Genomic DNA, 25,675 nt, shown 5'->3' with positions numbered 1-25,675 from the left:
GAGGAACAAGGTCTGGCATCTTGAAGAGAAACCTAAACACAAAAAGGTTATAGGGCTCAAGTGAGTATTCAGGAACAAGCTAGATGAATATGGAACAATTGTAAGAAACAAGGCAAGACTTGTTGTGAAGGGCTACAATCAGCAAGAAGGTATTGACTTTGAAGAAACTTTTGCTCCTGTTGCTAGATTAGAAGCCATTATAATGTTAATTGTTTTTGCCTCTTTTATGGGTTTCAAACTATATCAAATGGATGTTAAGTGAGCTTTCTTAAATGGTTTTCTTGAAGAAGAGGTGTTCGTGGAACAACCTCCTGGTTTTGAAAATCCCCAATTTCCTAATCATGTCTTTAAGCTTGATAAAGCTCTTTATGGGCTGAAACAAGCACCTAGAGCTTGGTATGAAAGGCTCTCTAAGTTCCTTCTTCAAAATGATTTTAAAAGAGGTAAAGTAGATAAAACTTTGTTTTTAAAATCTGAAGGAACTGACTTACTAGTTGTTCAAATATATGTTGATGATATTATTTTTGGGGCAACTAACGAAAACCTGTGCAAGTACTTTGCTGAACTAATGAGTGGTGAATTTGAGATGAGCATGATGGGGGAACTCAACTTCTTTCTTGGACTACAAATCAAACAAACAGAAAGAGGTATTGCAATTCACCAACAAAAGTATGTCAAGGAACTACTGAAGAAATATAACCTTGACCAAGCAAAGACCAACCATACACCAATGGGAACATGCACAAGGTTAGATGAAGATCTACAAGGAACTAGTGTAGATCAAACCAAATACAGAGGTATGATTGAATCCCTTTTATACTTAACGGCTAGCAGACCTGATATTGCATTTAGTGTTGGCTTATGTGCAAGGTTTCAATCTAATCCTAAGGAGTCACATCTTACAGCATTAAAAAGGATCCTACGATATCTCAAAGGAACTGACCATCTTTGTCTCTTCTATCCTAGAAGTGATACTTTTGATTTAAAAGGTTTTGCAGATGCTGACTATGCAGGAGATTTGGTGAATAGAAAGAGCACTTCAGGAATGATTCAGTTTCTCGGGCCATGCCTATTTTCATGGGGATCCAAGAAACAGAACACAGTGGCCTTGTCAACTGCTGAAGCTGAATATATGGCTGCTACTGCTTGTTGTTCCCAAGTTCTTTGGATTAAACAACAGTTAAGAGATTATGGTATGAAGTATGATTGCATTCCTATTTATTGTGATAATACGAGTGCTATATGTATTTCAAAAGATCCAGTTCATCATTCTCGTGTGAAGCATATTCACATAAGGCATCATTTTCTTAAGGATAATGTGGAAAAAGGCTTAATTAAGTTAGATTTTTGTGATACTGAAAATCAAATTGCTGACATTCTTACTAAGCCTTTGAGCAGGGATAAATTTGAAAAGATGCGTATGGAACTTGGTATGATACAATCCTCAAGTTCCCCCAAGGTATAAGTCAATCATGCATGCATTATATGTATCTTGCACAATATGAATATGTGAAAGCATAGTCCTGAGAATTAGAATGTATGGCATTACATATGGGATTGTGGCTGTATGTGAAGAAATCATTGTATTTAGCTTATCGATAATATTAACAAACTATGTTGATTTGTTCCAAGTTCCTCCAAAGTATTTCATAAGATTTCGTTTTTATCCTTTCTCAAATTAATTAGCTAAGTCAGTTAATTAATTTTATCTTCTTGAAAATCTTATCTTATATTCTGATTTGAATTATCCTTAAAATATCTATCTTTTTAAATTCAAATCCATCTGTTAAAATTCTTTATTCAAATACCCTAGAACCTTCGTATTTAATTCTAAGCCTCTGATCAAACAATTAATCTAGACTAACTTGTCAAATCATCTCAATCTGACCAAGTGAGAAGTATTTTTACCATATCCCTTCAAACGACACCTACCACATTAAATTCACCTTCTACACTATTCCACCGACCCATTTCAACTCTCAAAATTCACCCCACTATAAAATGAAACCAAACCCTAACCACTGTTCCACCACCACCTTACTCCGTAAAATACACTCTCATCTTCAGTGATTCTTCTCCAATTCCCATGGAAATCTCACCAAAAATTCAAAACTCACCTCAAAAAGAATCGCCCATGGAAATTGAGACTGATACCTCAACTCAAGCCCTCATTGAAAACCCTCAAAACAAACCTATGGCTCGGAGTGATTCGAAAAAGCGGAAGTTAGCAGTTGAAGAAGAATTGGACTACGAGGAACTTGGTGAACCGATTCAAGGGGAAAAATCGAAATCTCCTGCTGCCAAGAGACTTGAAGCAAGCTCTGAACGTTTCATCGCTGGTTTTTGCATTAACCTAAAGTGGTGTGAGTCGTGTAAGTATTCTGAACTTCTTGATTTACTTGAAGCTAAAAATTGGGTTAAGTTGTTCAGTGAATGTTATGACAATGTGATTGCTCATGCTCCGTTTAAAGAATTTTGTGCAAATTTTAGGAATGTGAATGGTGTGTGTACAAGTAGAGTTAAAAACAAGAAAATTAGTTTTGATGCTGATGATTTAGCTGCTGTGTTTGGAACTCCTAATGAGGGGTTTGATGAGTATTTTAAAGGAGAAACTGAATTAAAGGTTGAAGGTGTTCCTATTGAAAAAATTGTTGAATCAATTGGGGGTAAAGCTTCCAAAGTTCGAACCAACCATAATCTGTTTTCACCTATACAAAGCTACTCTTTATTTTTGTTCACTTGGCCATTGTCCCTAGAACCCAGCATAGACATGAGGCAAATCATCTTGATGCTGTCCTTATGTACTGCCTTGAAAACAAAATACAAATAAACTTTCCTTCCTTGATGATCTAACACCTCAGTCACTGCCTAGCCAACCATTTGAAGGTTGGATATGCAAATTTGCTAATTACCCTTCTTGAAAGCTGTGGTATCTCTATGGCTAACTATGAAAGCCTCAAGCTTAAAACAAACCACTACGTACAACCTAGAACCCTTGAAGCTAGAAACCTGACTGTTGTTGATGGAGTCACCCAATTTCTCACTAAATCTCTCCCTAAACCTAAGCAAGATGAGAGCAGTGTGAAGAAATTAGAAGAAGAGGAGTTGGACAGATGGTTGGAGGAGGAAGAAAGTGAGGGAGAGGGAGAAAAGAAAGAAAAATAAGTGTTATTAATGCCTGCAAAGAGCACTCCCAGTGCTAGAAAGAGGAAGAGTACAAGGTTAGCTTTTAGGCCAAAAGGGAAAGACAAGGCAGAATCCACTACTATAGTGGATTTGTGTGAAGAAAAGGGTTTGGGAGAAGAGAAAATTTTTTTTCAGGGGGAACAGGGCACATTCAAAGAAACCACAGTTCAAGCTGGTGAAGGAATGAGTTTGACTGGTCTTGGTTCTGTTAGCTCTACTTTGCAATTGAGATCTCTCAAGGATACAGTGCAAAGGCTTGTTGATGCTCAACCTGGTTTGGTTCAGAGGATTGAAGCATTAGAGAAGGTGGTAGGAGACCTGATGCATGCCTCCAAAGAACTCACCACCATCATGCAGCAGAGCACTTCGACCATATTACAAGGCCAAGCTGATCTTCTGAAGAAACTGGAGGATCTAGTCATTGAAGAAGTAGATGCAGGAGAAGAGCATCCATCATCTGCCCTAGAAGCCTAACCTTGTTTCTGTCTGTCTGTCTGTGTTTATCTTTGAACTTGGTCTGGATTGAACTTTGTTTCATTTTGCTTCTTTTGGTCTGTAAACACTTAAAACAGGGTATTTTCTTTTGTTTTTGATGTTCTGGAGGAACATCAGTTTGTTTTTATGGATGATGCTTGTTTACTTTATGATTATTTGCATACTATTTCTGCCTATATGTGCTTTGTTCTTTGCTCTGGACACAAACCATTATCATGGTGCTGTGTTTAGATATGTATCTTTGTGTGCATTAATTTTGATGAACGCCAAAAGGGGGAAAAGAAAGGCAAACTCAATTGTTGACAAGCTCTCCATCCATTTCAAATAGAAGGTATAACTATAACTTTCATTCAGTTCCTGGTTTAATTGTTGCTAGTTCATTTTTTCGTTTTAAAGTTTTTTTTTTCTTTTTTCTCTTTTTCTGATTGTCTTTTAATTTTATTTTGTGAGTTTGCTTAGGTTTGTCATTCATCAAAAAGGGGGAATATTGTTGATCTTAAGTTTTGATGATGACTCAAGGAATCTAAGCAAACCCATTAGGAGCTTTAACTTTTGTCTATTAGCTTTGATGTATGGACAAGTTTTATATGCAACGAAGTTCTAGAGTCAGAATGGAGCATGGAACAAGGTCTAAGGAAGAGCTGTGGATAAGTATAGAAGACAATCAGAAGCCAAGTTCCTTGAGTGAGGAACTGAAGCTCCAGAGTCGAAGCTTCACAGTATTTCAAGGAGTCTATTGTATATCTTTATTGTTTATTTTAGGCTTCTTGTATTTTTGCTAAGTACATTGTTAATTGATAGGATTTAAGTGGATTTAATTTTATAAAAGATTTTATTTTCCATACTTTAGCTGGTTTTAATATTATTTCGGAAAATTATCTTTTTTAGTCAAAAATATCTTATTTATCAAAGGATATTCTGTTTTGATTTTATCCTATTATCTTGGAAAATCTGACTTGGTAAAAACTCTTTTGAAAACGAATCTTTTACTTGGTCAAGGAGGTTGAGAAAATTAAGGGAGCAGTAAACCACTTCCTTGTATATGCTTCAGCTTGCTGCCCAAGCATCCATGAACTACACTTCCTAAATTAATGGAAGTTGTGGTGTAGTGGGAGTTAAGGCAAACGTAAAAGTTACAACTTCCTTCCTCCTGTATAAATAGGATTAGTTTTCTGTTTTGAAAGGACACTTGAGCATTACAATTCTTAGCTTTTCTAAAAGAGTCAAAAATCCACTTAAGTCCTTGAGTGTCTTTGTACTTAGCATCTTAGAAGTTTTATCTTGAGTTGTATTGGGGTAGAGTTTGGGTAAACTCTAGAGTGTGTAATTTCTTTGAGTGAAGCAAGGAGAAAGAGAGAGATTCGAGAGCTCAACTGATTGAGGGATCAGTTGAGGGGGAACTTAAGTTCGTTGAGGAACTTGAGTTTAGAGTCTTAATTTGTAATAGGTTGTTTGCCCTGTTATTATTAAGAGTTGAGTTTAAAATCCCTTGTGGTCGTGGTTTTTCTTCTTGATTAGGGCCAAGAAGTTTTCCACGTAAAATCTCTCTTGCACTTTAAAGCTTTTTTTAAAGTTTCTTTAAGAATTCCGCAAAAATTACCCTAGTTCCTCCACAATACAATTCACCCCCCCTCTTGTATTGTTCATTCGAGTCAACACAAGTCTTTTAAGGGAGAATCAGTTGCCCACAAGTGATCCCAGAACAAAGCAGAGAGACCATTACCCAAAGCAACAGCCGATCCTTTCTTAATCCATCCTGCATTATCAGTGATCCCCCTCCACACATTTGACATATTTGTCGTTATCTAAAGATCACAGCGCCCCTTACAGTATTTTTGTCTCAGTACTCTAGACCAAAGTGCATTTGGTTCTGAAATTACTCTCCACCCTAGCTTTGTGAGAAAATCTGAATTTGATTGGCGAGCAGACCTTAACCCGATTCCACCCTTGTCCTAATAATATTAACGAAGAGAAAACTTTTTTTTAACGAAAAGTAAGTTGAGACCGGCGATTACGTGAACCTAAGATGATTAATGTTTGTTTTTCAATAAGTATGTAGAACTAACATAAAAAGAACAGTACATATAGATCAATAATACTGGACATAAAACTATTTTAGCGGAAAAAGAGACCAACACGGGCGCAACCCTAGACTGATTAATAAGTGGCTTTTGTTGAAGAGAGTTACTCCATCGGTTTTTAAATATTTGCTCCACTTTTCTTTTCTGACCGTTTTTAAATACTTACTCTATTTCCTTTAATTTTTTGGAAAGCTTTTACAATATTTAATTCATTTCTCACACTTAGTGGATCCAACATAATACTCTCTCTCCTCCTATTCTTACACTACTTTTGTATTTTACAATTTTTAATTTTCTCAATTACCCCACTAACTCCATATTTTATTGCTTTTTCCAATTTCTCTTAAAACTCCGCACACGGAGAAATGGAACAAGTATTTAAAAACGGATGGAGTACTAATCTATCACATTTCCCTCTTTATATGTGAACAAAGAAAATCTATATACTCCCTTCGTCCCGAAAGAATGATCCTTATGACCTAAATCTAGCCCCAAAACAATCATTTCAATTGTGTTAAAATGCTCTCTTATTTAACCTAATATTTGTGCAAAGTTAGCTTCCCCATGTAAAGTTTGCTTTTTCATGTAATTTTATTACTTTCTCTCTCTACTATTTTGCAAACTCCATATGAATTTAACTTTCCAATGTACTTTTACTACTATCTTTTTTTTTTCTTGTAAAAAAAAAAAAACTACTATCTTTTTCACTTTCTTAATACCTGCTAAATCAATCCAAAAGGGTCGTTCTTTTGGAAATGGGGGGATTAATAATTTTCTTATAAATAATAATTTTAAAAATAATTTTTTTTTTGAAGAAGAATATTTAATGTAAATGTAAGACCAGCTAGGTATCTTATACTCCCTCCGTCCCCTTTTGATAGTCCCTTATGGGCATTTTTCACGGGAATTAATAAACACAAAGAAGAATAGTTAAAGTACATTGAAAAAGTAAATTGACATTGGGTATGCAAAAAATTAGAGAGAGAAAGTAAAAAAGTACTCTCTCCGTTTTTAAATACTTGTTCCATTTCTATTTTTTGCATTATTCATTCGTCCTATTAAAAAGTAAATACTTGTTCCATTTAATATTAATGGTTGTTGCAAAAAGTAAATTGGGTAAATATTTTGGGACTATCAAAAGGGGATGGAGGGAGTATTTTTTATAGAATATTTTAAAAAATAATTTTAAAAATGTTTAATGTAAATGTAAGACCAGCTAGGTATCTTATACTTCCTTCGTTATATTTTAAATTGCACCATTTTGTATTTTATGTTTGCCATGCATTACATTTGCTTAGTGATTAATATCTTTAATAGCTTTAATTAAAGGGAAATTCTCAATGGTACTCTCCAATTTTATAAAATTCTCAATGGTAAACACTAAAATATCAAATTATCATTGGTAACCTATAAGTTGTAAAACTAATTCAATGGTAACATTAGTTAAGTATTTTAAGAATATCTTAACCATGGTTAAAGTTTTAAAAGGGAGATAAAAGAAAAATGTCTAAAATACCCCTATTGAACAAAAACCCACCACCCCTTCTTCCCTCTGCCATCCCTGCCCGCCAACCTCTTCCTCCATAAAATCCGGCCACCTCCTTTTCCGGCCACCATTTGGCCACCTTCCCCCCTTTCCACTCCATTTTCCAAGCAACCCCCTCACCATGAAACCCCATACCCCTAACCAACAACCCCAAAGGCCCAAACCGCGTCGAAATCAGTCAACTCGACGATTCCACCGGCGAAATCACAGCTGACCCTTCTCTCTCCTTTGATCAATCTTACCCAACCACCAAAGCCATCTTCATACCCGAAAAAGATTGCTTCAAACCCGATTATCTTGCTACTTCCCCCGATGGTTTCGATGAAGATCGAACCAGCTTCAACGAATCGGGTCAATTTTGCCGCTGCCTTGAATTGATGCGGATTTCGGTTCCTAGGCGGTAATGAAGTTTGGTTCAGTGCGGCTACGACGCCTGTGCCAAGGGATGGCTGGGTTGGGATGGAAATTGAGGGAAGAGAGAATCAGGAAGGAGATATGAGGGAATCGGGGAAGGAGATATGAGGGAATTGAGGAAGGAGAAGTCGCCGGCGTCAGGGGAAGGGAAGGAGAGGGTCACCGGCACAAGGGGAAGGTGGGTGACGATCGCCGGTCGCCGCTGGCAGGGGAGGGGGCTGGCAGTGGGTTTAGTTTAGGGTGGCTGGGTTTTTTTTTTTTAATAGGGTTATAGTAGTCATTATGCCTTTAGTTAACTAGGGTTAGCTTATAATTGCATATTTATATCATTAATGTTATCATTGAATCAGAAATGGTAATTAGTGAGTACCAAAGATAATTTCATAAAACTTTGTTTACCATTGAGAATTTTATAAAATTGGAGAGTACCATTGAGAATTTCCCTTAATTAAAAAAAAAAATTTGAAAGTTTATAATGGGAATCTAACTACATTCCACGTAACATATTGTGTGACTAAGTTTAATAGCTTAGTCATAAATCATTGTACGGTCAAAGGAGATTGTGTGACTAGTTTAAATATCTAAATGGTGAAATTAAAAAAATTTCAGAAATAACTGCCAATATTGATTCCAAGTGAAAGCTAATAAGCTACTTAGCAAAATGATGACATAAAACTCATTATTAATACACTTCAAATTATTTTTACCCCTCTCCATTACTTCCATTACGCTAAATTACATTCATTTCTGTTACGACATATATAGATAATTCAAATTTCAAAACTATATTTCTCTTCATTGTTCTTCCAAATATTCTCACACTTTATTTCTGTAATGGTATTTTTTCATTTGAAGCCTTTGATTATTTTATGTTTTGTTTCTTTTATTCTTTATATAAGAAATATCAGTTTTCTTACTTATACATGCAGGGTATAATTGAACCCTAGTACATATTGATGCGATGAATCAAAGGCCAAATACTTATTTAATTAAAATTTTCAAAAGTAAAAGCTACTTACTAAAGATCGGCAAAGCTGAGGGAGTATTAAAAAAAAGATTTACATCTCAAATATATTAATCATGAGAATACAAGGGGCATATAAATACCCTTTATTTATCATCACTAAATTTAGAATAAAATTATTGTGTTGGACATTGAAATAAATTGGGGGCTTATAATTTAGAATTAGCTTTAGATAGATGGATATTAAGCTGTGCCAAACATTCGCTTCATCCGTCTTACTTCCTTACGACTCAGAAGTGTGATTTTCTGGGCAATATCAGCAGGTAAATTTCCAGCAAATAAGGACGTAGGAGTGAGTTGTAGTGCTGGGTTTGCACCATTCAAACTAACAAAAGCGGTAGCAGGAGTTTTACCAACGTTGATTTGGAAGTGAAGCATGGCTTGTGGAAACACCATGACATCACCAACTTCTAATCGTTTATAGTATGCGGTGTTGTTGGTATCAATAAATCCTGCAATGATTGAACCTTTTACTAAAATAAGAACTTCTGACGTACGATGAGAGTGTACTGGTATCACTCCTCCTACGGCAAAATCTAACCTGGCCATAGATATGCCTAAACCATTGAAGGCTGGGAACACATCTGAAAATGCTAATGTCACATTGTTCCCAAACACGTTGTTGGGAGTTTTTTCACCACGGAAACCCGTGTATACAAAATCATCAGTTGTGACTTTAGTAGGATCTTTGCAAGCATATCCTTCAGGTCCTCTTGGAAGACTAAGATCCCCAACACAAAAGTCGAGTTCTATAGCTTGTGAGATGGAGGCTAAGAGACAAAAGATAATGAAAACTGAAAGAGTGTTCATTGTGTAAGCTTGAAATAGATGGTACAAATGGTGAATTAAGGATGTAAGTAAGAGATGGGTTTTCGTAATGTAGATGGGTTGATTGTGTTTTCTTTATGGCAAATGACACCCTTTATATAGAATTTTGCGAGTTTGTCAGTTTGCATGTTAACGTGGTAGCTCTCTAGTCTCTTGCTAAATGTCTTAATAAGACTTGTTCAGTCACATGAGATTACACCGTTTACCAACTATACCGTTGTAGTACGCGGCGTTAAGTGAAATTAGTTTAATCAAACTATCAAATCAATAATTCTCGCGCGAGTATGATTTTATTGACTTTTTAAGTTTGAATTATTATATTGTCTTGAATTTATTTGTATAACAAGTTTCGAGAAAACATATTCGATTGATTTTATATTAGAGTTTACTAAGAAAAAAGTTTCAAATTTGGGGGTTTTTTTAAAAATATTTTATAGGTGTGTCAAAAAAAAAAGTTAATTTTTTCTTTAGCATTTTTTTTTTCTTTGGCCTTGTTTGGCAAATGGCTGTTGGCGGTTGGCTGGTTCACTTGGCTTATTTGACTAGCTGGAATGTTTGGCTGTTTATAATGACTTTTGAAATTGGCTGTTTAATCTGGTTGTTTATAAAAGTGTTTGGTAAATTAATTGTTGGTTGTTGGCTGTTTATTAGATGATTTGTGGACCAACAAGCCAAAAGCCAACAAAAAAGCTACTCAAAGCAGCTTTTTCATTTTGGCTTAAAAGCCAGCTTTTTCGCTGACTAAAACCAATTACCAAACATATTTTTTGGCTGTTTGACCACCTAAAAAAGCCAAAAGCCAAAAGTCAAAAGCTAACCAAAAAACCATTAAAAAGCCAATTGCCAAACATGGCCTTTGTATTTAGTGAGCCATAAGGTTAGGGTGAGAATCAAAACCAGAATCTCTTGAAATCGAGTGGAATGAAGCTCTAACCACTTGAAATATCTCTCACTCTCTTCTTTGACATTATATATATATATATATATATATATATATATATATATATATATATATATATATATATATATATATATATATATAATGTTCAAATTTAGTACTCACATGTTCTAAACCATAAACTAATTAAGTTTGATGTCATAAATTCAAAATAACTTATTCCAAAATTTTTACTTATATGTTTTAAATTTTAAAATGTGTGTTCTAAATTTTTTTAATTATATGTTCCAGATTTTAAAGCATATGTTCTATTTTTTTTACTCGTATGGTCTAAATTTTTTACTCACACTTTCTATATTCTACATCAGTTTGTTCTAAATTTTTATTCACATGTTCATAATCTTAAATCAGATGGTCTAAATTTTACTCATATGTTTAAAATTTCACAAAGCAAATTTTATAAATTTTAAATAAGTTGTTCTAATTCTTAAATCAGATGTTCTAAACATATTACTCACACAAATGTTCTAAATTATTACTCATATGTTCAAAATTTTAATTTGAGTCACATGTTCTAAATTTTAACTCCTATGTTCTAAATTTTTACTAACATGTTCTAAATTTTAAATCAGTTCTTATATAAGTAAGAATTCTCACATATGGACCTATTCTCACCGGATCCCTCCCATTCATATATATATATATATATATATATATATATATATATATATATATATATTCATATATTTTTTGCTTCTAACTTGTCTTTCCTTTTCAACTATAAATTCAATACTTGTATAGTTGTATATTGAATTTAGCCCCACAAAGTTGACTTTTTTTTTTATTATCTCAATTCGCAAAATTGTCAATTGTCAACTTGTCATAGTTTCATACAAGTACAATATAAATATACTAGATCAAGTCATTAAGTGTATACTCCTTAGAAATTGGCTTATACTCGATCTACATACATATTAGATATAATATAACGCAAAAATAGTATATTCAAGATGTTTTTAATCTTTAACAAGCAATGTTATCCTAATTATACGCAATGTTTATCGTCCAGACAACCGTGCGACAGATTGATTGACCAAGTATAGTGTCCTTCAACACTCAGCTAGATTTTAATCAAGTTCATTGAAAGCTTAGTAGAATTTTAGAGGACTTTAGGGGTGTGGTTTTACCATGCTTTATCCCTCCGTGGTAGTTTTTTTTTATTTTGTTGTTTGTATTTTTCCTTTATTTGGCTTTATTCCTCTTCTAGATTAAAAAGAAAAGAAAAAAAAAAAAAACCAATGTAAATTATAATTTGTTACCTTTATGAATTGAATGCCTCTTACAACTTAATGACATTAAGTCTTACCCGTGTTATTTATACGAAATAGTTTTGTACTTCCTCCATTTTAAATACTTACTATATTTTTAATTTTTATACATTATTTGTCACACTTTGACTAATGTTTGTTATTTTTCCATAAGAAGAAATATAGTCTTGTGGGTAGGGGTGAACATGGTCTGGTTTGGTGCGGTTTGAGTCTAAACCAAACCAAACCGCAAAATACAATTTGGTCAATTTTCCAAACCAAATCAAACTGTCAGATTGTGTGAATCTCCTTGATGGAGTCATTCTCATTCATCCAAATATATAGGTGTATTACAAACCCTAATAAGAGAAGTATAATCAATGCTAATTACACACAAAGAATATCAACAGAATATGAATATGAAGAGATTAGTAACATAATCTCTATCACACCCCCGTAGTCTAAGCGGGAGGAGGTCGAACGCTGAGACTAGACCGAAAGTCTTGAAATAATTGTCGCGACAAACCCTTGGTGAAGATATCAGCGTACTGATAAGGAGAAGGGACATGGAGCACCTTAACATGGCCAAGAGCGACCTTATCACGAACAAAGTGAATGTCCATCTCTATGTGCTTGGTACGTTGGTGTTGTACCGGATTGCAAGACAAGTAGACCGCAGAGATGTTATCACAATACACCAAGGATGCCTTACGCAAAGGACAATGTAGCTCAAGAAGGAGGTTCCGGAGCCAACAGACTTCGGCAACAACATTCGCGACACCTCTATATTCTGCTTCAGCACTAGAATGAGACAAAGTGGGCTGACGTTTCGCAGACCAAGAGACCAAATTGTCACCCAAATAAACACAATACCCAGAAGTAGAGCGGCGAGTATCGGGGCAACCCCCCCAATCGGCATCCATGTATGACACAAGTCTCGTGGGGGCAGACCGATACAAGTGTATGCCATGATCTAGAGTGCCTCGGAGATATCGGACAATACGCTTCAAAGCGTTAAAATGTGGTTCCCTCGAGTCATGCATGAACAAGCAAATCTGTTGAACCGCGTAAGTAATGTCCGGCCGTATGAAAGTGAGGTACTGTAGGGCACCGGCAAGACTCCGATAAAGAGAAGGGTCTTGAGCAGGTGGGCCATCAAGAGCCCCGAGCTTAGATTTGGTGTCGACCGGAGTGGCTACGGCTTTGCAATTTGCCATATTAGCTCGTTGAAGAATCTCCCCAGCATACTTACTCTGACTCAAAAACATGCTATCCTTGGTACGATGCACCGAAATACCCAAAAAGAAACTCAGGTTACCCAAATTTGTCATAGAAAATTCAGATTGAAGGAGAGCAATGATGTCGGATTTTAGTTTTTCAGAAGAGGCGGTGAGGACAATGTCATCAACATATAAGAGTAAGTAAGCAATATTCCGGCCATGTCGGAAAATTAAAAGTGAGTTATCACTTTTGCTACATACAAAACCAATCTGAAGGAGATAATTAGCAAATCGTTGGTACCATGCCCGAGGAGCCTGTTTAAGACCATACAAAGATTTTCGGAGCCGGCACACATAATGAGGAAACTGAGGGTCCACAAAACCCGGAGGCTGATGCATAAAGACAGTTTCTTTAAGATCCTCATGAAGAAACGCATTTTTAACATCAAGTTGATGAATAGGCCAATCCCTCCCCATAGCAATGCTCAAAACCGTACGGACAGTAGCCGGTTTCACCACCGGACTAAATGTCTCATCACAATCAACCCCAATCTGTTGAGACTTGCCATTCACAACAAGTCTTGCCTTGTGTCTCTCCAAGTCACCATTTTCCCTGTTTTTGTGCTTAAAAAGCCACATGCATCGAATAATGTTCACCCCTTCCGGTCTTGGAACAAGTTCCCAAGTATGCTGTTTCATAAGAGCATTATATTCCTCATTCATGGCGGCATTCCAAATTCGAATCAAGTTTGGCTAATTTGGGATTTTTAGGAAGATCAGAAATTGCTTGAGCCGAGCAATTGTACATCAGATTTGGTTTAAAAATCACACTTTGAGCACGAGTAGTCATAGAATGTGAAGGAACTGGAATTATATGTCGAGATTGAGGAGTAGTGACAGCATTAGGTGGAATTGATCCAAATTGGATCAAGGGAGAAGAAGGGGAAGATGGCGAAATGGGCAGGGGAGTCCGCAGGTGAGAAGTGGCCTGATGGGCTGATCCGCGGCCCATCTGCGGAGTGGGCTGGAGAGGAGTTTGTGAGGGAGAGTTAGGAGGGGAAGGAGGCGGGTTTGTGTTTAGGGGAGGTGGGCCGTGTCTAGTGGGCTGAGGAGTTGGGCTGCCGTGAGCCTGGATGAGAATAGGGGCCATGATGGGAGAAATAAGGGAGTCCAAAAACTCATAATCTGAGTCACGAAATTTGGAGAGGTCCGAGAAGGGGAAATTGTCCTCTACAAATGTGACATGTCGAGAAATCGTGATCTTATTCGTTGATAAATCATAGCATAGGTAACCCCGATGGTTGGAAGGGAATCCCAAAAAAACACATGGTTTAGAGCGTGGGGCTAGCTTATGAGGAGCGGTGGCACTCAAATTTGGGTAGCAAAGGCATCCAAAAGTACGAAGATGATCGTAAGTGGGTAACCTACGGTATAAAACTTTGGTTGGTGTTTTGTTTTAGATGGTCTTGGAGGGTAGAATATTGAGAATATAAGCTACCATATGAATTGCATACACCCAAAAAGAAGGTGGGAGAGAGGCATGAAAAAGAATTGTGCGAGACATATTGTTGATAGTACGGATTATTCTTTCGGCTTTGCCATTTTGGGAAGAAATGTTTGGGCAAGAGAAATGAAAGACTATGCCATTTTTCGCACAAAAAGTAAGAAAAGGAGAATTGTCGAATTCCCGGCCATTGTCACTTTGAAAGGTTTTGATGTCCCTTTCAAATTGTGTTTTTACAAAAGCACGAAAATTCAATAAAATGTCATAGACTTGGGATTTGAATTTGAGAGGAAAAATCCAAATAAAATGAGAGAAATCATCAAGCAACACCAAATAATATTTATGACCCAATTTGCTAGTAATAGGAGAAGTCCATAAGTCCGCATGAATTATATAAAAAGGGGAAAACGTTACAGTAGTAGACGACTTAAAAGGGAGTCGTACATGTTTTCCTAAAGGACAAGAGTAGCAGAAAGGAGTACTAGTACGCTTATTACAATTGATAAGATTGTTTTTCCTAAGAAAATCAAAAACTGGTGCGTCGGGATGTCCAAGTCTATGATGCCAAGTAGAAGGAGAAATTGCAGCTAGAGAATGTGGAGTGTTTGAAGCGGAAGTTGGGGATAGAGGATAGAGGTCCCCCACACTATTGCATCTCGCTAGAATTGTCCCCGAAAGAAGGTCCTTCACAGAAAAACCGAGAGGGTCAAATTCAACAGAAACAGAATTATCACAAGTGAATTTTCTAACAGAAATTAGGTTTTTAATAATGCTAGGAACATATAGGACATTCTTGAGATGGAAAGAAGAGTTAGGTGGGGGGGTATAGGTGGATCCGTAGCCATAAATTGGAATGCGTTTGCCATCACTGACCAAAATGTATTGAGGAATGCTCAAATTAAACAGTTTAGAAAAGTTACTCGAATCACGAGTCATATGAGAAGTCGCCCCCGTGTCCATGTACCAACCGTTGTCGGGAGTTTGGAAGCTCATGGAACTATAAGCTTGACCGAATTCCGTAGGGGTCATTAGGGGACCGTAACCAGATTGGGCCGGGGTAGCATAATAAGCTTGGTGTTGGGCAGGTCGTGGGCCCAACAATGATGGTTGTTGCTGCTGGGCCCTAAGTTGCTGAAACGGGCCCGTGGGATATGGGCATGGTGGGGATGCCCAATTTTGGGGTTGATGTTGCTGCCAAGAGGATTGAGCCCCCCATTGTGGGCCTTGTTGCTGTTGGGCTGAGAATTGCGGACCATTGTTGGACTGATGATGTTGTGGGGAGTTAGAATTTCGCACCCTCCCACGACCTTTTCCATTTCTGTTTTGCCCACGGCCGCGACCACGGCCACCACGACCAGCACCACTACGGTGGCCGTCGGACTGATGTTGGGGCTGCGGTGTGGATGCCGCAGAATTAACGGTGGCCGGAGACTGCTGCTGTGCAACTAGAGCTTGCTGCCCGTGTTCATCTTGCTTGGATTTTCGGGTTTCCTTGAGCAAAAACATAGAGCGGGCCTTGCTGAAACTCGGGGTTGGGTCGGTTTGGGAGATCAATGCAGCAACCGTGTCATATTCCCCTTTAGTAAGACCAGAAATCAACTGAAGAACCATCTTCCTTTCGGAGACCGGGTTATCAACATTGCTTAGTTGATCAGTCAGAAGTTTGATTTCCTTGCAATATTCTGCCATATTAGCAAAATTCTCAAGTCGAGTGGTGTTGAATTTCTCCTCCAAATACACAGCCCTAGTGTGCTTGTTGTCATGGAAAACGTCTTTAAGCCGAGTCCATAATTCAAGTGCGGTTGCGCCTTGTTTCATGATAGTGTGAACAAGGTCTTTGGAGATAGTACTGTAAATCCAACCTTTGACAATAGCATCTAACCGAGTCCATGTCGCATCATCAATATCTGTGGGTCGAGAAACGGAGGCATCAATGTGGTCAAGAACATTGTACGCACAAGCTTGAATATGGAAAAGCTCAACCCATGTGGCATATTGCCCTTCCTCTTGATCAAGGGTGATGCTAATCAGATTTTTGATGTTGTTTACGGCATAGGCGGGTTGAAAGGTTTTAGAGGGAGGGGGAGGAGTTTCATCATCGCCGGCCATGGAGGATGGAAGGAGAGATGGCGGCTGCTAGAAAGCTACGGTAGGCCAAGGGTCGAGAAGGATAAAGATAGAAGATAGGGAGACACCCTTAGGCATCTGATACCATGTCAGATTGTGTGAATCTCCTTGATGGAGTCATTCTCATTCATCCAAATATATAGGTGTATTACAAACCTAATAAGAGAAGTATAATCAATGCTAATTACACACAAAGAGTATCAACAGAATATGAATATGAAGAGATTAGTAACATAATCTCTATCACAAACCATATTAGTATTGAAACCAAACCAAACCAAACCAAACCGTAATAATGCGGTTTGGTGCGGTTTGGTTTTCGGTTTATGATGAGACGACATTTTTTCCGAAAAAATTGTCAAATATTAATAAATTTATAATAAAGTTTAAATAATTAGCCCAAAGGGATTAAATTTTACTACAATTCAAGTTTTAATAAAAATAACAACCAACTAATCAAGTGCTAAGTGCTAACACAATAAGAGCAATATGAGTTATATGACCTATTGAATTTTAAGTATTGATATTTGAGAATGAGTATAGAGTATAGAGTATAGTAGTATACTGACCGTATAGTCTTCTAATGATTTTTCATGTTTGTTTTTTTTTTTTTTTTTTTTTTTTTTTTTTTTTTTTAAATTTTTTTTATAATATATAATAACTATTTTAATTTAATTAAAAATTATATAAATATTAAAATGCGGTTTAATGGTTTACGATTTGGTTTGGTTTATAATTTTCGAAAAACCAAACCAAACCGCAAACCATATTTCCCCAAAAATTGAAACCAAACCATATTTTTCCAAGCCGTAAACCAAACCAAACTGCTAAAATGCGGTTTGGTCTGGTTTGGTTACGGTCCAGACCAAACTGTGTACATCCCTACTTGTGGGTACTTCAATGAGTAGATTATTAATTTTCAATTGTTAGAATTTACACTTATTGATAATTAAATATATTATTAATCAAATATTAGCATCGGTATATGTGCCCAAAAGAAATGGAGCAAGTATTTTAAAATGGAGGGAGTAATAGCAAAATTAAAATTGTGGTCATTATTTGAGTGAATTTTAACCCTTCAATTAATAAATTCATCTTATCCATTCATTATTTGACTTTTGACCAATAACAAAAATAGTTATCATTAAAGTAAATTTAAATAATCCTTATAAAAAAAATACTTAAGATATATTCCCTCAGTCCCATAATATAGTTCTTACTTTTCTATTTTGAAGAGCTAAAATATTGATCCGGTTTCTACTTTTGGGTAATATGTAATGACCATTGTACCTTCACTATTTTGACTTTATTCATTTTACTTCTTACAGTATTCTTGAATTATATTTTGCACATCCCTTGTACTTTTCTCCACTTTATCTCTTTAACTTTTGTCTAGAATTGTACTTTTCACTTTTATTAATGTACTTTATCCACTTTCTCTTTCTATTTCTTAAATAATAATAATAAAAAAAACATAGTTTATTAAATGAGAAAAAAAAAAACACACACACACACACAATGTCAAACTAGCCCTTAAATTCTTGTTTTGTTTTTATGGGGGATAATTCATTCTTCAATGACTTTGACGGAAAAACCATGACCCAAAAATATATGTTAATTGTTAATAAAAATAAAATTCTAGTGTTGGTCTGATTTGTAAGACTACAAATTAATGGAAAATTGATTAGAATAATCCGACTTTTAGCCCATTCAAATCTATTAATCTAAACTTTTGATTATTCTTGAATAATCCAAGCTTTTTTGGGGGGGCGGGACGAGACGAGGGAGGGGCTGCAATTTTATTAGGCCCAACCGGTTACCAACCTACAAAATCAAGTCATCTATCTACGTGTCATATTTTGATTCGTTTAAATGTAAAAAATAAAAAAATAAAAAGAATATTTTTTTAAAAAAAATTCTTTTCTCTTTCCCCTTGTCCTCCCCTTCCTTAGATCTGCCCCCCTTCCCCTCCTCTAGCTACTTCTATTAAATATGATCTAGCAACCCTTTACCCTTCGATCACCCCCTTCTCCCTCCCTTCCTCAACAGCCCCTCCCCTTCCTTCTCCCGCTCACTATTCCGACTGCTTCTCCCCTCCCCCTTCCCCTCACCTTTTTTACCACCACTTTCCCTCCCTTTCTCTCACACCCACTGGTGCGTTTCTTTAAACAAAAAGGCGAATATTTTAGTTAACAAACATAGTGATGTATGTTTCTTGCGTGAGTATTGAATATTTGGCCTTAAATTTGTAATTTTGGTGGCTATGTGTTTGATTTGTAAGTAATGGAAGATATGAATTGAAGATTATTAATCTTTGTTGGATTAATACTCAACTAGGATTTGCTTTCTCAGTTTAATTGCTCATCTTCTCGAATAACAATAATTCTCAATAAACCAAAATTTTATTAATCTCCTATGAATAAACTGATGAATACTAACATCGACTATAAATAAGCTAATAAAATCTAAAAAGATATTCTAGCTTAATTATAATTCTATCCTAGTAAAAACCCTTTAAAAAGAACTCTATCTTAAGGTAACAACCTAAAAAATGAAACTCATGACAACTAACAAAAATATATCATAAGCCTAAAACAAGAAAAACTTTCTAAAGTGAGAAGTAAAAACTTGTAGACAAACTTCTAAAATTTATAACTACGAATAACCCAACTTATTACGCATCACTCACCCTACCACTGCACCTAAAATTACCATCAACACCACCACTAATCTCAATTTCTCGACCTAAATAACCCCATTTTTCTTAACTCATGGGTCTCCCTTTGTTCTGCCTACGCCCACTATCCAGCCACCACCTTTTTTGGGCAGTGATGGTGTTGCCCCCTTTACAACCTACAATTTCATGGGTTGGGTGGTTGGGTTTCGAGTGGCTGTGTTTCATGTGTTGGGTTGCTAGGTTTCATGGGTTTTGGTGTTTTCGGGGTCCTTGGGATTTTAATTGGTTGGTTAGTTGGGTGGCTAGGCTTCAGGGGTTGAATGGTTGGGTGGCTAGAGGTGACTAGGTTCCAAGTTAGGGTGCTAATAATCGGGTACTTGGAAAAGAGTACCTAAGATTTCAGATAGTAAATCAGTCAGTCCCCAATTTACTAACTAATACTCCATCCGTTTCATAATGTTAATCCTACATGGAATCAATCACATAAAATAAGAAAACAAATATATTTGGAATCTAACCTTAAAGGACAACAAATTTCATAATTAGTTTAACTTATTTAACTTTTTTTATTTTTCATTAGGAAAGCATAAGTCATAATTGCATAATATAAGTTAAAAAATTCCTAACTTAGAGTTATGTTATCAATACATAATCAATTAATTCAAAAAAAAAAAAAATCAAGTTATAAATGAAATATATTCAATATGGGTAGATCTTTTTGAAACGCCCAAAATAGTATATGGGACTAACATTATGAAACGGAGGGAGTAATAAATAGGCAAAATAGGCCTCAACACTCTGAAATATGGCTTGGGTGCACCTAGCACCGTACCCTATACTTTGTATGTGACTTATGTGACTTAAGAATTTATTTTGAATGTATTATTAATACCTTTTTATCAAGAAATATCATCTCAATGTTGTAGTCGTTTGGATTATCAAAGCTTGGTGGATTCCATAAGCGTATTCGTATCTTAATTAATTATCATATTTTCCTTCATTGGAATTATGTCTTCAATGAACTCATATTGTAATGTTGTGTAGACATTTTCATATATCCTGCATGATAAAAAAATGTTATTACCGAATAATCATAATAATTGACATCAATATGAGTAAAATTAAATTGCAAATTGGAATATGAAAGAAAAATATTTTCATACCTTCAAATACATAAGACACACACCGAATAAAAGTAATGTGGAAAAAAAATTGCAACATATTATTATATATTAAAAGAAAATGTCAATTATTACTTTGGATAATTATTGCTTTTTGTTTTTATTTACACTTATCATCACAATTAAATAGGAGGGAATTTAGGATAATTAGTGCTTTTTTATTTACACTTATAATTCACTTTGGCATTGTGGCAAAAGTTAGTCACTTTTCATCGTCGGTAGTTTCCTTATTCATAGCTCTAATTTTTTTTTTTTTTTGAAATTTTGTGAAAAACAACCTATTATAGTCCAGAATTTGCAAGAAACTACCTATCAAAAAAAATGTTGTAATTGACTACCTAATTTTTAAAAAATATTGTAATTTACTACCTTACGCAGGATTATGAATTGAAGGAGTTTGACCAAATTTCTCCAGCGTTGACTTGGTCACCTGACCATCATGTGACACTTAATGACCCTTTTCTTTCCCAAATTTTCTCACAATTTTCCGACGACGTGATGGTCACCAAGTGTCACGTGACCAAGTCAATGCCGGAAAATTTTGGTCAAACTTCATAATCCGGCATAAGGTAGTAAATTACAATATTTTTCAAAAGTTAGGTAGTCAATTAAAACATTTTTTTAATAGGTAGTTTCTCACTTTCACAATTTTTATTTTTTTTTATTTTTTTTGTAACAAAGCTTATTTTATATATATATATATATACATATATACATATATTACATATATAATTTGATATATATAATATATATAATATAATATATAATATATAATATATATTATATATATATAATATATATAATATGTATGTACATATATAATTTGATAGTTCTGTATTTACAAGGCAACCAACAATCGTAGTATGCATTATTATCTAATTCAATACTTGTAGTTTTTTTTTAAAAAAAATTGATGACATCATACAACAAAATGACGGGAAATTTTTTAATGTGGAAGAGACACTTAGGATAGGGAGGAGGATGTATGATGTCAGCAAATTTCTGTTTTAATAATAGTTAATAGATTTTTTTATTTGAATATGTAACTTTCCTCTTAGAAATCGGAATGAAAGAATTGGTGATGAATCGTATTAGGGGTTACTCACTCGGTCAGGGGTTACTCACTCAATAAGGAGTTACTTGGTTAGGGGTTTCTCGGTCGCTCAGCGGTTACTTGGTCAGGGGTTTCTCTGTTGCTCAAGGGTTACTCGGTCGGTTAGAGATTACTTGGTCAGAGGTTACTCGGTCCAAGGTACTCCTTTGGTCAGGGGTTACTCGGTCAAAGGAACTTGGTCAGGGGTTACTTGTTAGGTCAGAGAGTTACTCGTTTGGTCAGGGGTTACTTGTTTGGTCAGAGGGTTACTCGTTTGGTCAGAGATTACTCTAGTGTTAGCTGGCCACACGATTTAGTCAACCACACACAAAAGTTGCATACAACATGCTTGAAAGATAATCTCATGCAAGTATTGATTTTTTTTTTTTTTTTGACTTTTATATTGATCAATAACTAATAATTAATGTAAATCTAATATCATATCATTAATAAATAAAGCCGGTTTCGTAGCTAGGCCATTAGACAACGATACTTGGCATTCCAGTTTTTTCGTCAAGTATCGCACCATGTAGACGATAAATAGGTATTATTTTGTCACGTATAATACTAAGTAAGCAATTTTTTTTATATAGATTTTTCAAGATAAAGTTATAGTATAGAGTTTTATTATCAATAGAATTCTAATATTTCAATTATTCAAAAATAATCATAACTCAATTCTATTTCCATCATTAAATTTGTTTTAAAACATTCTTTAAAATAAGATCCATTTATAATATTAATCACAAACTTTTATATGTAGCTGGTCAAAGCATGTCATCAATTATTATAAGAGTTACCTCGTTAGTGATATAGGGGTTACTTGGTCAGTGTTATAGTGGTTACTCAATCAATGTTATAGAAAGGGATGATGACTTAGTCGGTGTTAGAGGTTGCTCAATTAGTATTACAGGGGTTATTGGGTTAGTTTTATAGGGGTTATTACTTTGTTCGGTGAGATGATGTGGCTAGCCGCATACAAAATATATTGCAATTAATTTTATTTAATTAAAAATAGAGAATCAGTAAAAAGAAAAAGTTTTAATCAATAAAAATAATTTTAGTTTGGTAAAAATTGGCAAATGAGATTTTATAAATTAATTAAATATAAAGTATTATATTTTGAATTAGAAATTTTATCCAAATATATATAGCGTATGAGAGGAAATTCACAATTTATATTAAAATAAAAATATTAAATAATATACTACGTACAACGAATTAAATAACAAATATTAAATCAATACAATAAATATTCAATACAAACAAACTGTGCATTGCACGGGTTTCGTCTAATTATTTATATGTAAAAGCTTTTAATTTGATGGATTGGAGTTGAGATTTAGGATATTGTTTTAGGTGTAATGATTTTCTTAGCTTGTTATTTTCAACAATAATATTTAGGGGTGTTAAAAAATCGGTTCGGACCGAAAAAAATGTCTCAAACAAGACCGGATCAATCTCAGACCGAACCTAATAGTCAGTCCAATCTTGGGTCTAAACATTTATTTTTTCGGTCTTCGGCCCAATCAGGTCCAAAACCCCATAAAAACCGGTCTTGGATCGGACCGATTTTTTCTTAAATTTATGCATAAAATCTTAGATAATTGTTAAGATTATTCTTAATAACCTTTGAAAACTTTAATTATATGAGCTTTTTTATACTTAACATACAAAAAAAAAAGACGCTAAAGTAGAGTTTTCCCATAATTTTTTCGAGTTTTCCATAATATTATTTAAAACTTAGCAATAAAATTCTAAAATCGGTCCAAAGTGGTCTGGTTCGGGTTTGAACCTATTTTTCCGATCCGATCCGAATTCGGTCCGATTTTCTATTTTTAAAATTTAAATTTTCGGTCTGGTCCATGTCGATTCGGTCTTGAACCGACGAACAACCCTAATAATATTCACATAATCACATTTAGTTAGTGGGTGAAAGGTACTCGATCATAATTAATATTGGTGTAAGACCTTTAATTATATTTCTTTTTCAAGATTTCCCCATTAATCATATTAAGTGTTGGCAGCTTTATATCACATCATGAGATAACAAGAATAGGGGACAACATATACTACCTCCATTTTAAATTATTTGAAACGTGATACAAAGTTTATGTTTAACCATTACAAATAATTTGAAATCAAAATAATATCTATAATAATATATATGGTCTCAAAATAACCACATACTCCGTAGTTAATCTAGTAGTCCAGTCCTTTAATGTTGTTGGCAGTGTGGGAGTTTGGGGTTTGTCGTGGACGATGGACTCGCGGATACCCATCATATCCTAGCTAATCAACTGTTGAATTTCCTCCTCATCATTTTGTTAAAGCATGCAATACACAATTTTTTTAAAGTTCTCACATAAAGTGGGGTTAGCTTAGGGTGGAAATGAAAGGGACATAGGGATTATATATATAATAATCAGTGGTTTATGAAGGTGGATGTAACATGCACATGTTACATCTGTTAAAAAAAAAAAAGAAGAAAGAAAGAATATAGTATAGAAATGTAAAAAATATTTAGTTAAAGTGAAAAGAACATGGTATAGAATTGTAAAGAACATATATTTAAAGTGAAAAAGAACATAATGTTACAATATAATGAACGTGATAAAAAAAACATAAGAGGTATAAAAAAAAAGAACATAAAGCTATTAATAACAATGAACTTGACACTATTTTATAAAGACCACACTACAAAATAATTTTCTTTATCTCCGTGTTATTTGATTGTTAGTGTGATAAATTTTTATTAAAGACATAATATTCATTGTTTACTGTGAAATGTTCTTTAATTTTGTCTATAGTCACTATAGATCATAGTGGGTGAATATAAATAATGTTATCATGTTCTTTATTAATATTATGGATGTTTTTTAGATATATCGAAAAGAAAATAAAGCTAAATAATATTTGTAAAACAACTATATGTGTTCTTTACAAAACAGCTGTATTCAATCTGCCTTTTATCAAAATTCTAGATGCCTCTCCACATTTCAAGTATATAAATATAAATATATGAAGAGAAAGAATGTGTAAAATTAAAAAAGTAATAATGTATTTGTGACCAATCACATTCAACTATGGAAAGGCTGAGTTACCAATCGTTAAGGTTACTCTTATCCACTTTTTTTTTTTTGATGCAAGGGGTTAATTCTTATCATTTCTTATAGTTATACTCTTATTTTCACAACCTTCAATATGGACTACTGAAAATTGCTGAGCTCATAATATCTCACATGTGACTGTACCACATTAAATTAATAACTAGCTCATATATATATATATATATATATATATATATATATATATATATATATATATATATATATATATATATATATATATATAAAGTGATGTCGACTATTCGATATGAAATATATTTGAATTTATAGTTCAAGGATAGATGAATCAAGTATAACTTTCTGATCGTAATTGGCGGTGGCCCTCTTTTGGTGAAATCCGCTTTGCTCTGCTCTGCCCTGTTGTGCTCTGCTCCACAGTGTGTGGAAGCCTAGCCCTGCTCTGCTCTGCTATGTCCTGCTCTGCTCTGCTCTGTCCTACTATGCTCAAAAGTTCAAAAGAACTGGGCCTGAAATCGATTTTGGGAACGGCCTGAAATCGATTTTGTCAAAATTTAGTTCAAGCTTAGTTCTACTATAAATAATTGTACGGAGTAATTGAGATTACAATTGTAATTTCAGTTTTCCCTCCACGTACTTTAGTTTCATTAAATACCATATACTCCCTTTATTTCTAAATTACATTCCCAATTCTCCTTATTATGTGAGAAATAAATACTAGAAGTAGGAATGTAATTTAGGAACGGAGGAGTACATGACTACAAAGCAGTTAATGTATAGATACAATTATGAATGAGTATTGTATTTTTCAACTTTAAATTAATGGTAGATAAATTATAAAGAGTAAATTTGTACGGAGTATTAAAGAAGCATATTTAATCTCAGCATCCATATTGGGGTCATCATAATTAACTCCGAGCTTTAATAAGATGGGGTACGTCGTAGTTCGTCATTATAATAATTCATGACTTTCGTTCATAACATCCCTATAAAAGGGGATGATCCACT

At 34.6% G+C, this 25,675-nt stretch overlaps 2 protein-coding genes across 2 annotated transcripts; both read right to left on the bottom strand.

The window, feature by feature from the left end:
• Window positions 1-8,757: 8,757 nt before the first annotated feature.
• On the bottom strand, window positions 8,758-9,637 carry LOC145634515 (auxin-binding protein ABP19a-like). Its single transcript, XM_081685939.1, has one exon. The coding sequence runs from the start codon at window positions 9,554-9,556 to the stop codon at window positions 8,930-8,932; it is 627 nt and encodes a 208-aa protein (XP_081542065.1). The 5' UTR covers window positions 9,557-9,637; the 3' UTR covers window positions 8,758-8,929.
• A 4,077-nt stretch (window positions 9,638-13,714) lies between these two features.
• Window positions 13,715-16,612, bottom strand: LOC145636626 (uncharacterized). The gene is made up of 2 exons (XM_081688194.1): window positions 14,851-16,612; window positions 13,715-14,229 (listed from the first exon to the last, which is right to left on the bottom strand). Exons 1-2 carry the CDS (start codon window positions 16,610-16,612, stop codon window positions 13,715-13,717), a joined length of 2,277 nt encoding a protein of 758 aa, XP_081544320.1.
• Window positions 16,613-25,675: the final 9,063 nt, after the last annotated feature.

This window comes from Chenopodium album, chromosome 6 (genome assembly GCF_948465745.1).
Source record: "Chenopodium album chromosome 6, dcCheAlbu1.1, whole genome shotgun sequence".
Lineage (NCBI taxonomy): Eukaryota > Viridiplantae > Streptophyta > Magnoliopsida > Caryophyllales > Amaranthaceae > Chenopodium > Chenopodium album.
Note: the sequence above shows the minus strand (reverse complement) of the source record. Positions and strands in the feature narration are given on the sequence as shown.